Raw genomic sequence first — 15,747 nt, forward strand, 5'->3', positions numbered from 1 at the left:
TCTTTTGCTCTCTTCTATAGCTGGCCCTTCTAGAACATCTGCAGAGCAACACATGGTGAAGGTTCCTAAATGTTAAGTTAAAACTGAGAACATACCTTTGCTGAAGTGGTGATGCAAGTCGTGACAGAGGTTGGTGAAATATTTGAAAATTCAACCAAAGTCTAATGCTGTCATTTCAAAGCCAGGGCCAGTCATTTAATCAACATTGGTTCATGGCCTCGTGGAAGTGAGGCTCCCCAATTCTCCACTCAAATCACTGAGCAGTAACTTGAGGAATAATTTCTCTTATACACTGACTAGCTCTGAGAGGGAATCGGAGAGCAGATTGTAGTATATGTTACATAATGGCATTTGTGACGTATTTGTACACACACACACACACACACACACAGTAAGACATTGGGTACGGTGTAGATAGGCCAGGGATGTGTAAGCCAAGGGTAAGAGCCTTGTCTCTCTTGTATTACTCTCAGGATGCAATGAGAATATGTACATATTCTATATGCCTTTAGAAATTGTTTCACAGGGTAAATTTACATCATGAACAGCATGGTGTTCACATCAAAAATGGCACTCTTCCATAAAGTATCCTAACATCGTGATTAACACCATGAAGATGAATAAAGACTTATTCCAAATACTTTATAACAGCTAACAGGGGGTGAGTGATGAAGACTAGGGGCTCAAAGAACAGATCTATCAAACAGAGCTGTGTCAATGTCTCAAACTAATAAAACATTACTGCATAGACTCTCCGTATTTGTTGACCTATTCACTTCTGGGATGGAATACATTTCATCATTAAATCTATCCATATTCATTGGATGTCTATCATCAATAGCTCTCTGTCAAGGGGAGGCGGACAAATGTTCTTGAATTATTAATAGAGAAATTATGACCAGATAATTATACTTCCACTAAAGAGAGATTGATAACACATACTATATATAGGTTACACTACAAATGAGGTAAGATTCATTCAGAGCTTGCAGATGCAGTATTCAGCCTATAAACCGAAGTAGCCTGTGCTTCAGTAAACTTGAATAATTTGATTATTTTACATGCAAATACTCAATGACACTGAAAAAAAACCTCTTAAATACAAACCGGCTTATTTACCTACTTAGCACAATTTGACATTCAAAATGAGAAACATTTGTCAAATGGAGCCAAGCCTTGACGTACAACAGACCTGAGACAAGTAACCTTGCAAGCCAACGCGGCCAAACAGTTTGATCGCAGTGCACTGTGAGCCTCATTAGTAAGACGCCCAGCTTATGAAACAAGGACAGCATCGTGAATATGAAGGTATCATGAATCTCACGAGGAGAACCACCTGATGGTTGCATTAGAAAGACACTGATCATGTAATACAGCAACAGGGAATCAGCCCTGTTTTATACAAACAAACGAGCTGGTTGTTTATTTGCATTTTCAGCGATAGTTAATGCAGTTTCAAGTAGGGATTTTCTGTAGCTCCACCAGTGAGTCTTCCATTTATAGGCTAAAACTGTAACATCCTGAGTTCAAACCAAACTCAGGACTTCTACTATATGTCACACTCTCTTCCCACCCAGTGACTTTTTTTTTTGGACTTTTCCCCCTTTTTCTCCCCAATAGTACTTCGCCAGTTACCCCACTCTTCCGAGTTGTCCCGGTCGCTGCTCCACCCCCTCTGCCCCATCCGGGGAGGGCTGCAGACTACCACATGTCTCCTCTGATACATGTGCAGTCACCAGTCGCTTCTTTTCACCTGACAGTGAGGAGTTTCACTGAGGGGACGTAGCACATGGGAGGATCACGCTATTCCCCCCTCATCCCTGAGCAGGCGCCCCGACTGACCAGAGGAGGTGCTAGTGCAGCGACCAGGACACATACCCACATTCGGCTTCCCACCCGCAGACACGGCCAGTTCTGTCTGTAGGGACACCCAATCAAGCCAGAGGTAACATGGGGACTCGAACCGGTGATCCCCGTGTTGGTACGCAACGGAATAGACCGCTTTGCTACCCGGACAGCCTGACATTCAAACTTTAATTAGGACTCGTTATTGATCACAAACAGCAGCCAATCAGAAAGCAGTAATTTTGTGCTGGGGCCAAACAAAAAATTCTTATTCATTGTTCCAATGGAAAACAAGAGCAGTCTACCAAGAAAAAAGTGTGAAGCTACTGGAAAAAAAGCAGGATATATTGGCTATCCTATATTCAGTGATGGCTGGTGGTCATATTGGGTGGGTGGGCTAAAAAGTGTGTTATACCCATCAGTAGTTCATGCTGCAGCAACAGCAACATCACATCAGAGATACCAACTTACAGCAATGACACTATATACCTTGTTATATACGCTATAATTACAAAAGTATTGGGATAACGAGGCCCATTGTATCCAGCACCCCCTCATGTTCTCTGAACACCACCTGGGGGGGGGGGGGGTACCGCCTCCGTTGAGAAACGCTCAAAGTGTCAGATGAATTGATGGAAAGAATGAATTGCAGTCAGATAACAAAAATCCAATCTTGTTCTTTCCTAGAAATTCTACCTTGTATCCAAGTAGGGACACAATAATGTTTTGCAGCAGAATAAACCATAAATCATTCAAATGCAGTCTGTTTTTCTCAGAGCAATGTGAAAAAGTTCCCATTGATCAGAGTAGAAAGTGAGGCTCACTATAAATCCCAAAATCTCATGTTCATGAAGTATTTCTTCACCCTAACTCAGTTCTCCCCTAATCCCCTAATATACTGTGTACGAAGACCCATACAGAGCTAGCCAACGTACTGCCTGCCAAAAAGGCTGTTATTTAGTACTGCACCATGGAGGGGGCTCACTGATGCTTGTCATGAGATGTGGAAAAAGAGAGGAGAAAAATGGAGCAAAGATGGCCATGGCTGCATTTTACAACCTTCAGTCACGCTCAAGCTGCCAGCATTGGGCAGCCTCGCTCACACATTGTGCGTTACTACACATTTGTTTGTGTATGCTTGCATGCCTGTGAGCAAGTGTGTGTTATCGTGGGCCTCTGCGTGTGCGTGCGTGTGTGTGTGTGTGTGTGTGTGTGTGTGTGTGTGTGTGTGAGATGTATGCTTGTGTGAACCTGGGTGCATATATATACGTATATAGTATATGTGTGTGTGTGTGTGTGTGTGTGTGTGTGTGTGTGTGTGTGTGCGTGCGCGCGCACACATGTTTAGCTATCCTAATGTGGACCAAATGTCCTCATTAGAATAGAAAAACCAGAAACCACCTACCTTTTGTGGACATTTTAGAGGTCCTCACAAATTAAAGGGTCTATTTTAGGGTTAGGACTTGGTTTTAGGGTTAAGGTTAGAATTAGGGTTAGGTTAAGTTTAGGGTAAGGGTTAGCGTTAGGCATGTAGTTTGTGTGGTTAAGGTTAAGGGCTAGGAAATGAATGTAGTCAATGAGGGGTCCTCATAAAGATAGTGAAACGAGTGTGTGTGTGTGTGTGTGTGTGTGTGTGTGTGTGTGTGTGAATCTGTAGTACGTAAGCACACACTCTCCGGTTTTCCCATTACACAGAAAGCAATCTGCTGAACAGGATATATGGGTTAAGGGTGCAAAGAGAAGAAAGTCCATCACAGAGAGTGAAAGCTTGCCTCGTTACGTCTGCTCCACACAACCACACACACTCATGTTTGCAGAAAAGTGTATTTGTGATGGGAAGAGTTTATTTTCCATTAAAGCACGCCCCTTTCAATGATGCACAACACTACCTTTTAGAATGAGAACAGTGTGGTGCAATCAATGATCTGCTCTAAATGGCAGAGAGCGCTGACCTGAACTGAACAGAAATAAAGCAGATGGCATTGGAGTATCCAGTGGGATAATGTGGGAGCAGGGACGGTAATGGGGGAGACTGCAAACAACAGAGGATAAGTTGTTAGGGATTTCAACCTCTGGCTTGTGCTACATACTTGAATTAGCAATTAACCAGAAGCTTTATTTGAAAGCAGACATTATTCGGGTTTAGAAACACTCTTTTGAACTCCACCAACCAAGAAAAGTTGTTATTCTGCTCCAGGCAAGCTTGTACAAATAACAATACGGGTGAAATAGAACCAGGTTCATTAAAATACTCTGGAACAAGCAGTGTAGATGAACTATGAATATTTGCTACTCTTAGATTCAGTTTGAGAGGAATGGTGGAGTGGAATGGCAAATTTCAACACGTGCATGGAAGAAAAAATGACATCCAGCGATCACTTTTGTAAACCAAATAAGATGCGACTTGCTTGTTTTGATCTTGGAACACTATCTTGCGTGTCCTCTCGAGGGTGGTAAAAATCTACTACTACTTTCGGCTGCTCCCGTTAGGGGTCGCCACAGCGGATCATCCGTTTCCATTTCTTGCTGTCTTCTGCGTCTTCCTCTGTCACACCAGCCACCTGCATGTCTTCCCTCACCACATCCATAAACCTCCTCTTTTGCCTTCCTCTTCTCCTCTTCCCTGGCAGCTCCATATTCAGCATCCTTCTCCCAATATACCCAGCATCTCTCCTCCACACATGTCCAAGCCATCTCAATCTTGCCTCTCTTGCTTTGTCTCCAAACCGTCCAACCTGAGCGGTCCCTCTAATATAATCGTTCCTAATCCTGTCCTTCTTCGTTACTCCCAGTGAAAATCTTAGCATCTTCAACTCTGCCACCTCCAGCTCTGCCTCCTGTCTTTTCATCAGTGCCACTGTCTCCAAACCATATAACATAGCTGGTCTCACAACCACCTTGTAAACTTTCCTTTTAACTCTTGTTGATACCCTTCTGTCGCAAATCACTCCTGACACACTTCTCCACCCACTCCAACCTGCCTGCACTCTCTTTTTCACCTCTCTACTGCACTCCCCGTTACTTTGGACAGTTGACCCCAAGTATTTAAACTCAAATGCCTTTGTCACCTCCACTCCTTGCATCCTGACCATTCCACTGTCCTCTCTCTCATTCACGCATAGGTATTCCGTCTTGCTCCTACTGACTTTCATTCCTCTTCTCTCCAGTGCATACCTCCACCTCTCCAGGCTCTCCTCAACCTGCACCCTACTCTCGCTACAGATCACAATGTCATCCGCGAACATCATCGTCCATGGAGACTCCTGCCTGATCTTGTCCGTCAACCTGTCCATCACCATTGCAAACAAGAAAGGGCTAAGAGCCGATCCTTGATGTAATCCCACCTCCACCTTGAACCCATCTGTCATTCCAACCGCACACCTCACCATTGTCACCCTTCCCTCATACGTATCCTGCACCACTCCTACATACTTCTCTGCAACTCCTGACTTCCTCATACAATACCATGCATCTCTCGGCACTCTGTCATAAGCTTTCTCTAAATCTACAAGGCACAATGCAACTCTTTCTGGCCTTCTCTATACTTCTCAATCAACATTCTCAAAGCAAACATCGCATCTGTGGTGCTCTTTCGTGGCATGAAACCATACTGCTGCTCGCTGATCGTCACCTCTCCTCTTAACCTAGCTTCTATTACTCTTTCCCAAATCTTCATGCTGTGGCTGATCAACTTTATACCTCTGTAGTTGTTACAGTTCTGCACATCCCCCTTGTTCTTGAAAATCGGTACCAGTATGCTTCTTCTCCACTCCTCAGGCATCCTCTCACTTTCCAGGATTGTGTCGAACAATCTAGTTAAAAACTCCACTGCCATCTCTCCTAAACATCTCCATGCCTCCACAGGTATGTCATCAGGACCAACTGCCTTTCCATTCTTCATCCTCTTCATAGCTGCCCTCACTTCCTCCTTGCTAATCCGCTGAACTTCCTGATTCACTATCCCTACATCATCCAACCTTCTCTCTCTCTCATTTTCTTCATTCATCAGCCCCTCAAAGTATTCCTTCCACCTTCTTAGCACACTCTCCTCGCTTGTCAGCACATTTCCATCTCTATCCTTGATCGCCCTAACTTGCTGCACATCCTTTGCAGCTTGGTCCCTCTGTCTAGCCAATCGGTACAAGTCCGTTTCTCCTTCATTAGTGTCTAATCTGTCATACAACTCACCATACACCTTTTCCTTTGCCTTTGCCACCTCTCTCTTTGCTTTACACTGCATCTCCTTGTACTCCTGTCTACTTTCTTCATCTCTCTTACTATCCCACTTCTTCTTTGCCAACCTTTTCCTCTGTATAATTTGCTGTACTTCCTCATTCCACCACCAAGTCTCCTTGTCTTCCTTCCTCTGTCCTGATGACACACCAAGTACCTTCCTAGCTGTCTCCCTCACTATTTCTGCAGTGGTTTTCCAGCCATCTGGCAACTCTTCACTACCACCCAGTGCCTGTCTTAACTCCTGCCTGAACTCCACACAACAGTCTTCCTTCTTCAACTTCCACCATTTGATCTTCGGCTGTGTCTTCACTCGCTTCCTCTGCTTGGTCTCCAAAGTCATCCTACAGACCACCATCCAATGCTGCCTAGCTACGTTCTCCCCTGTCACCACCTTGCAGTCTCCAATCCCTTTTAGATGGCGCCTTCTACATAAGATATAGTCCACCTGTGTGCACTTTCCTCCACTCTTGTACGTCACCCTGTGTTCCTCCCTCTTCTTGAAATATGTATTCACCACAGCCATTTCCATCCTTTTTGCCAAATCGACCACCATCTTTCCTTCCACATTTCTCTTCTTGACTCCATACCTTCCCATCACCTCCTCATCACCTCTGTTCCCTTCACCAACATGTCCATTGAAGTCCGCTCCAATCACCACTCTCTCCTCCTTGGGTACCCTCTCCACCATGTCGTCCAACTCACTCCAGAATTCTTCTTTTTCATCCATCGCACACCCAACTTGCGGGGCATATGCGCTGATAACATTCAGCAATAAACCTTCAATTTCCAGCATCATACTCATCATTCTGTCTGACACTCTCTTCACCTCCAGCACGCTCATGACATACTCTTCCTTCAGAATTACCCCTACCCCATTACTCCTCCCATTCACACCATGGTAGAAGAGTTTGAACCCACCTCCGATACTCCTGGCCTTACTCCCCTTTCACCTGGTCTCTTGCACACACAGTATGCCTACCTTTCTTCTTTCCATCATGTCAGCCAGCTCTCTCCCTTTACCAGTCATAGTGCCAACATTCAAAGTTCCAACTCTCACCTCCACATGCCTACCCTTCCTCCTCTCTAGCTGCCTCTGGACATGCTTTCCCCCTCTCCTTCTCCTTCGCCCAACAGTAGCATAGTTTCCACCGACACCCTGCTGGTTAACAGTACCGGTGGCGGTCGTTGGTAACCCGGGCCTCGACCGATCCGGTATGTAAGTCTTATTTATGATCCACATATTTGATTTGGCAAAGATTTTACGCCGGATGCCCTTCCTGACGCAACCCTCCCCATTTGTCCGGGCTTGGGACTGGCACTAAGGATGCACTGGCTTGTGCATCCTCAATGGCTGGGTTCAAGGGTGGTAAAAATAAATGCGTAAAAATGAACTTCAGATAGTGATAAATTCAATGCATGCATGCTTTACAGAATTACAAGAAGATACTCATTAACATAATGTACATAGAGACGTAAATACACATAAATACAGACAGTACGTATTGATTCAAACACAAATACTATGAGTACTCAGACACACAAACATACAGTGTAAACAAACACAGAACACAAAAAAGCACAATCACTATGTTTAGGTAGCATTCCATTTCACTCTCGAGTATCTTCTTTCCTTTCAGCAGGATTGAGTACCAAAGCTTTCTGGAGCAAAATACTTATCAATACGCATGCAAATCCCCCATCCCCACCCCACCACCCACCCACCCACACACATATATATGCGGAAGCGGGGCAGGCTAACCTAACTACTAGCCCATGCAGACAGGCAGTTCCGATAACACCGAGGGCAGTCTGGTGGCGGCCTCATCTAGCATTGACTGTGTTTTTGGTGTCGTCGTGGGGAGGTGTGTCGAAGGTGTCTGGCTGGGGGAGCTGGTTTTGGATCGGCTGGGGAGCCTGGTCTGCTGTGTCCAGTTGGCCCAGGGACCACAGCCCTGCCTGGAGCTGCGCCCGAGGAGGAAACACCGAAGGCGGTCTGACAGGATGCGGAAGCGGGGCAGGCTAAGCTAATTGCTAGCCCATACAGACTGGCAGTTCTGACAGTCATTCTGGTGTTCACTGTAAAAAAAAAAGAAAAAGGGGGGGGGGGTTCGTTTGTTTGTTTTGGGGTTTTTTTATATATATATGCTGCATATATGTATTTTTGTAGTTTTTTTGTAGTTTGGATATATGTGTTCTTGTAGTTTAGATGTGCTTTGTTTTTTGTCTTTCACTGCTGTGAGCTGAGGGAAACGATATTTCATTTCATTTCATGTGCGGAGGTGCATGGAATGTAATGACAAATAAATTGTTCTGATATTCACTATCATATACATTATTGTATACCTACACAATATTTTTTTGCTTCATTTACTCTTTGAAGCTTCTATGAAAGCAGTGGCTTTATGCGTTTTGATGTAAATGAATCTAGCCCAGTGCTCTGCAAGATGACCACTGAGGTGAGGCCCAATTGGCTGGCCGCTGGATTTCTCTCATATTTTCAGTCTTGGCTGATCTAGAGAGTCTTGAACTGTCTCAAACTAAGGGATAATTCACACTAACAATGAGTCCTGATCTGCCAAGTCTCTGCCAGAGAGAAGGCAATGTCAGTTTTTTGACAATAGTGAAGCTTCACCTTGTGACACTGACACTCCAGAGAACTAGAGTTGGAGACAGAGGTTACTGTCTTCTTATATCTTAGATCACCTCAGCTGGAGATCTTTTGGTGCAGTAAGTCACTGTGACCGACAGCCAAGACAGGGGTTAAGACACTAGAGACAAAAGGCTATAACACATTTCACGTCAAAAAATAAACTTGGGTTATTTGACAAGGAAAATGTATTGGACAAAAACAAATAAAGACAGGAAAAGGGACGATTCATATTCTACACTTGCAGTTAAAATATTCTAATCTGTCACATCTACTATCTGTGTATTTGTCACTGAGTGAAGAAAATACATTACAAAATTCACCAGTGCCACATTTACAGATTCACACAGAGATGTATAACAAGAGTATAGTTTCGTATACTTTCATACGCAAAAAGGTATTCACAGATAACAGGCAAACCGCATCAAGCATCAATTTTATCATGGCATATCTAACATGGATTTTTGCTAACCTGTTACAATAACAGCCCAGGTAGATGTCCATTGATTTGGGAAGTCTGATTTGTTAAGCGAGATAGTAATATTCATAGTAAGGCTGATGAGTTCTTGGTCTCTAGATGAGGGAGAACATCTTTTTGAGGTCTCTTCTTGATCAATTAATGCCCAACCTACTGTACCCCAAATGGGAATGAACAGAATATATCAGATGTCAGACATCAAATCATCATGTGTATGCATGTACAACAAAGAGAAAATAAAAAACTCATTTATATTATCTTAACTTTGCAAACAAGATCTTGGAAACATTACCATCAATTGGCAAGGAAGCGAGGCAAAACAAAAGAAAATAGCCAGTAAAAGGGCCAAGTTCAAAATACAATTCTCCCTCACTGAAAGCTAAGGCTAGACCCAGTACACGGCGTTACTATCAGTGCCTGACTTTAAAGGTGTTATCAGCAAAATTTCTACTTTATCGTAGCAAAAAATGAACATCATATACCATATGTCGTCGAGCTATACCAACTGCAAATCAATAGCTTTGCCAGGTGCTGAGCTTTCTGGGTTTCAGAACCTACATTCTGGCACAGAATCTTTATTTTGGCAAACCAACCAGTAGAGGGCCCCCCGTCTTTTAGAGTCAGAACCAGAATCAACTTTATCGGCCAAGTGTGCCTATATAAACGAGGAATTTGACTCCGGTACACAGCAGCTTCTAGCACTTGCAGATATCAATCACACACACACAAAAAAAGAAAACAACAAACAAAAAACAGAAGAAATAAACAACAACAGGACATTGGACACAACGCATGTATGCACAACAGGTATGTCGCAACTATACAGAATTTTGTTTTGACTGAGTAATCAACAACCCATGCCCATATATTATACCATATTGCTTATATACTACATTGCCCATACACTATACCATAAACCATAATACAACTCCACAATCCATCATGCCCATATAGTACAGTGCTTGCCAGTGGCAACCGGTGTAAGTGCCACAGGCGTAAACTCATTCATTGTGGATGTGTTTGGGTTTTTAGGGACTGGTACTATAACAGAGGACTTTAAGGACCGTGGAACTGTTTCTTGTGTGAGGAGTTAAAAATATATGTGTACACACCTCCCAGCTATTCAGCACAGGCCTTCAGGACTCTCAGTGGAATTTACTTGATTCAAAGCCCTAAGAACCTGTGTGTTTGTCACTTGGAGTGCAGTCTCCTCAGGGTTACGGGGAGATTTTGAGGGATATCTCTGCTCAGTCTGTCAAATATGGCAAAGAAACTTTTGATGTTGTCTGGTAGAGTGGTGTCTTGGGTCTCGGTCCCATTTGTGTTTCTCCTGTAGTTAGTGACAGATTGGATTCCCTGCCACATACTACGTGTTGTTATCGAGATAGCAGCTTTCAAGTTTTTGGGAGTATGCCCTTTTTGCAGCTCTCATGGTATTTTGTAGTGCATATTGTGCCTGCTTATACTCTATGATGCCCCCTGACTTGAAAGCTGCACATCATTTCCTGATCTTCATACATACACTCACCGGCCACTTTATTAGGCACACCTGTCCAACTGCTCGTTAACGCAAATTTCTAATCAGCCAATCACATGGCAGCAACTCAGTGCATTTAGGCATGTAGACATGGTCAAGACGATCTGCTGCAGTTCAAACCGAGCATCAGAATGGGGAAGAAAGGTGATTTAAGTGACTTTGAACGTGGCATGGTTGTTGGTGCCAGACGGGCTGGTCTGAGTATTTCAGAAACTGCTGATCTACTGGGATTTTCACGCACAACCATCTCTAGGGTTTACAGAGAATGGTCCGAAAAAGAGAAAATATCCAGTGAGCGGCAGTTCTGTGGGCGAAAATGCCTTGTTGATGCCAGAGGTCAGAGGAGAATGGCCAGACTGGTTTGAGCTGATAGAAAGGCAACAGTAACTCAAATAACCACTCATTACAACCGAGGTATGCAAAAGAGCATCTCTGAACGCACAACAAGTCGAACCTTGAGGCAGATGGGCTACAGCAGCAGAAGACCACACCGGGTGCCACTCCTGTCAGCTAAGAACAGGAAACAGGCTACAATTCGCACAGACTCACCAAAATTGGACAATAGAAGATTGGAAAAACGTTGCCTGGTCTGAGGAGTCTCGATTTCTGCTGCGACATTCGGATGGTAGGGTCAGAATTTGGCGTCAACAACATGAAAGCATGGATCCATCCTGCCTTGTATCAATGGTTCAGGCTGGTGATGGTGGTGTAATGGTGTGGGGGATATTTTCTTGGCACACTTTGGGCCCCTTAGTACCAATTGAGCATCGTGTCAACGCCACAGCCTACCTGAGTATTGTTGCTGACCATGTCCATCCCTTTATGACCACAGTGTTCCCATCTTCTGATGGCTACTTCCAGCAGGATAACGCGCCATGTCATAAAGCTCGAATCATCTCAGACTGGTTTCATGAACATGGCAATGAGTTCACTGTACTCAAATGGCCTCCACAGTCACCAGATCTCAATCCAATAGAGCACCTTTGGGATGTGGTGGACTGGGAGATTCGCATCATGGATGTGCAGCCGACAAATCTGCAGCAACTGCGTGATGCTATCATGTCAATATGGACCAAACTCTCTGAGGAATGTTTCCAGTACCTTGTTGAATCTATGCCACGAAGGATTAAGGCAGTTCTGAAGGCAAAAGGGGTCCAACCCGGTACTAGCAAGGTGTACCTAATAAAGTGAGTGTATATCAGCATTGAAACAGGGCCTTTGATTGGGGGAAAAAAAAACCCAAATAGTTCAGGAGGGGACACAGATGGAAGTGCACCAGTTAGTACAGCTACTATCAGTGTCCGTGTAACTGTGAATATTATCTCCTTAAAAATGTTCATGTCTGTAGCCTCTAGGCAGCCCTGCAAGTCTGCACTCATTCCATATCTTGACAGTTTTAGCATGTCTGTGAATGTTCTCATTCATCCAGGTCATGGTTATCCAAAGGAGTTGAATCAAGTGCAACTGGACTTGGTATATATCCGTGAAGACGTTTCACCTCTCATCCAAGAGGCTTCCTCAGTTCGTGCCTTTCTGACTAGACCAAGCTAGTCTGACTGGCTGGTGATGAGATTCAGAATATATCCTCTAGGAGTCATTGTCAGAGCTATTGATATGCGTGGCTCTTTGTGATCCGATGTTTACCAACGCCCGTCGCTAACAGAGCCATAGATATGAGTGGCTCTTTTGTGTGCCGACGTTTGGCCGCACCCGTCATTATCGGAGCTATTGATACGCGTGGCTCTCCTGTGCACAGGAGAGCCATGCATATCAATAGCACATATCAATGTGCACATCACCAGCCAGTCAGACTAGCTTAGTCCGAACTGAGGAAGCCTCTTGGATGAGAGGCGAAACGTCTTCACGGATATATACCAAGTCCAGTTGCACTTGATTCAACTCCTTTGGACAGTTCTAGCAGTGACTGGATTAGCTTTCAGCCTTGTGATGCAGGTGGACTGTAACAGGATTGTCAGGTGGTTAGACTTACCAAAATGGGGTTTGGGCCAGCAGTATATGCATTCCTTATGTTACTATAGCAGTGGCCAAAAGGGTTGTTTCGTCTGGTGGGGAAATTCACAATCTGGTGGAGTTTGGGTATATTTTTCCAAGATTACAGTGATGAGAATCCTCAAAAGCAACAAGAGCAGCATCCAGATAGGTATTCTCATGTCCACTGACCATGTTGTGCAGTTCTCTGAGTGTGTTGTCCACATTGGCAGGGGGGTGTACACAATGCTCATTATAATGCACTGCAGTTCTCTTGGTAAATAAAGCACTGAAATTCCCACTTGTCCCCATACTCACCGATGGTGATCACTAAAGAAACATTTTACTGATAGCACCTTTAAAGATCAACTAAACCTTCTAACACTTTTGTGAGCCAGCACTGACAAAACTATTAACTGTCGTCAATACTTGCTCATAGCCAGACCTACATCAAATGAACCCATTTTTAATTTTATTATCTGCAGCTGTGTTTATCCTGCTATACCTACATCACTTAGTCCCAAGATCAGCCCAGCGCTTACGGATGGTTTTTCACTTTTAGGTGATAAACTCCCAAAACTTGTATAGGATTAATTACATAAAAGTTCATGAAGCAGTCAGGATTGCTGGTTTGTATAACCCTGTCTTTTCATATCTAACTTTTCTAACTTATTTCGTACACGCCAGTCACACTTCCAGGTCAATAGATATGTCTGAGTATTTGGAATCGTGTGTTCCAGTGGTATTCCTGAAAAGATGGTGCCTTTGAAATTGCTTTGCAGACTAAACTGAAATAGTACTTGTGTGATTCATTATTCATGTTTGGGCTTTCTGTGAGTCACAAGAGTGCATGAGTGAGTTACTTCTCCCGAACTACTGCTGTTCATTTACAATCTAGATACAAATGAGCATTGCCTGGGGAGCACAGTCGGGTATGAGTAAGAAATCTCATTGGTTAATGGACAAACCCTCCATTTTCTTGTGCCTGTCTTCTTTTGCCCACACCTGGCATCTCTCTAATGTTGCAAGTACTTGCTTTCCCTGCCAAAATCCCTGTGTACATAGTCAAAAAGTGGCATCATCCATATATTAATAATTCAAAAGTTATTTGAATTCCAAATAAACCCAGCTTCTCCTGTTAACCCAGTGTGAGCGCCGAGCACCAGCAGAATTACAATTGAAACACCTTCCCTTTTTTAAAGAAATAGTTCCCCTTGGGGACGAATAAAGTATTCTGATCTGATTGCTGCTATCCAAGCCAAAGGAATCTTTCCCCCTTTTCTTTCTCACAGCCACTCTACTCTCTCCCTCTATCTTTCACACATACTCATCTCTATCTCTCTCTACACCTCTCTCTCTCTCTAACGCTACACCTCTATCTCTCCATATCTTCCATAACGAGCATTCATGAGTTCTAGATGGGTCAAGCAGAAGACAGGTGAGCCTTGCAGTTCACTGGCTATGATGCGGAGGGACATATAGTCAGGGAAGGAGTAAGACAACGAATAACATATTCATCTCTGTTTTCAAGGCAGTTCCTAACTAAAGAGACTTTTGTTGCTTTCTCTAGGCAGAGGATCTCAAGCATGAACACACACACACACACACACACACACACACACACACACACACACACACACACACACACACACACACACACACACACACACACAGAAAACACACAGCCTGACTTAGCCTGATAAAAGTGATAGTAGTGAAGCGGACAGATAGCAGGAAGGAGAAACAGGCAGAAAGGGAGAGAGATAAAGAAGCTGAGAGAAAGATGGTCAATATTGAGAGGTTTTCAACATCCAACTCCCTTTCATAGCACCTGCCCCGCCTCCTCTTTTCTGCCTCCTCTCTCTCTCTCTGCATGGCCACGTCTCCCCTTAATTGAGGTACTTTTGTGACAGAAGGCTGTATAACAATGGATGGCTAAAACATTTCTAATTTGCCCCGTCTCAGCAATACTTTGGAATCAGCAGCAAATCAGCTGCTGCTTGTTTTGTCTTACTGTACTTCAAATCTGGGCTTCATAGGGCATTGGGAAACCAAGTACAAAAATCATGATAAAGACATATTACAGTGGAAAAGCAGCAACAGCCAGGCTTGAAATGTGAAGCATTCCAGCAAAATCGTTTTTCCTGCTTAGGTGTGAGGAGAGATGGAAGAATGAAAATGCTACTGGTGGTGTCACAAATACTATCACTCAGATGAAGAGAAATAGGCAAACTTTTTTCAATAGGAATCTTCTAATTTTCTTAGTCTAAAGAAGTGCAATACAAGTGACATTATCAAAGAGGAGCAAAAAGGAGGAACCTACCCAGTCACAGAAAGACACATTTAAAAACCCAGTGAAGGGCAGAGTGAAAAGGTGACTGAAAAAGACAGTGAGGGTGAGAGACCTAATAAAGATGGATGACAAAGTATGGTAAAACAAGAAACAAAGGTTAAGGGTCAGAAAAGAAGACAGCGGATGCCATGTCAGGTCTTCCCATTGCCATTGAAAGAGGAGGGGGGAATGGGGACCAGAAAAGGAGTAGGGCACATAGAAAGGGCTGAAGAGAAGACGGATGGTGAGATTGATCACACTGTCTTTCTCTGCATATCCCTCAACTAGGAAGGAGTCAGAATAAGTTCAGCTCCTACCTGTCCTGTCTCGAATGGCCAAGTTGTTCCCTTTCTTCAGGATGATGTCCAGCTGGTACATGGCTGGACTTGGAGGACGAGGAGGGGGCTCTGCATTACTGGGCCCCACAATGTTGATGCCCTATTGGAAAAGGAAGTCAAGTAAGTTAAACAGCAGACTATATCACAACAAGAGGAATCACACTGGTGTTGTGTGTGAATTACTGGATACAAGCTTTGACCTTTTGCAGCAAAAAGAGGGAAGCAGAAATAAGAAAAATATGGCATTAAATTCAGAAAAGTTATTGACTCCACATTTTTGCATTCACACAAATCGGCTAAGCTTTGAGAAATGACCGCTTATATTTTTGATAGTAGGTATTGCAT

General features: G+C 43.8%; 1 protein-coding gene across 1 annotated transcript in view; it reads right to left on the reverse strand.

The window, feature by feature from the left end:
* mctp1a (multiple C2 domains, transmembrane 1a) overlaps positions 1–15,747 on the reverse strand; it is a 272,017-nt gene that overhangs the window by 114,298 nt on the left and 141,972 nt on the right. The window contains exon 2 of the mRNA XM_056296158.1: positions 15,382–15,502. Within this exon, the coding sequence (XP_056152133.1) occupies positions 15,382–15,502 (121 nt within the window). The remainder of the gene's footprint in view (positions 1–15,381; positions 15,503–15,747) is intronic.

This window comes from Lampris incognitus, chromosome 1 (genome assembly GCF_029633865.1).
Source record: "Lampris incognitus isolate fLamInc1 chromosome 1, fLamInc1.hap2, whole genome shotgun sequence".
Taxonomy (NCBI): Eukaryota; Metazoa; Chordata; class Actinopteri; order Lampriformes; family Lampridae; genus Lampris; species Lampris incognitus.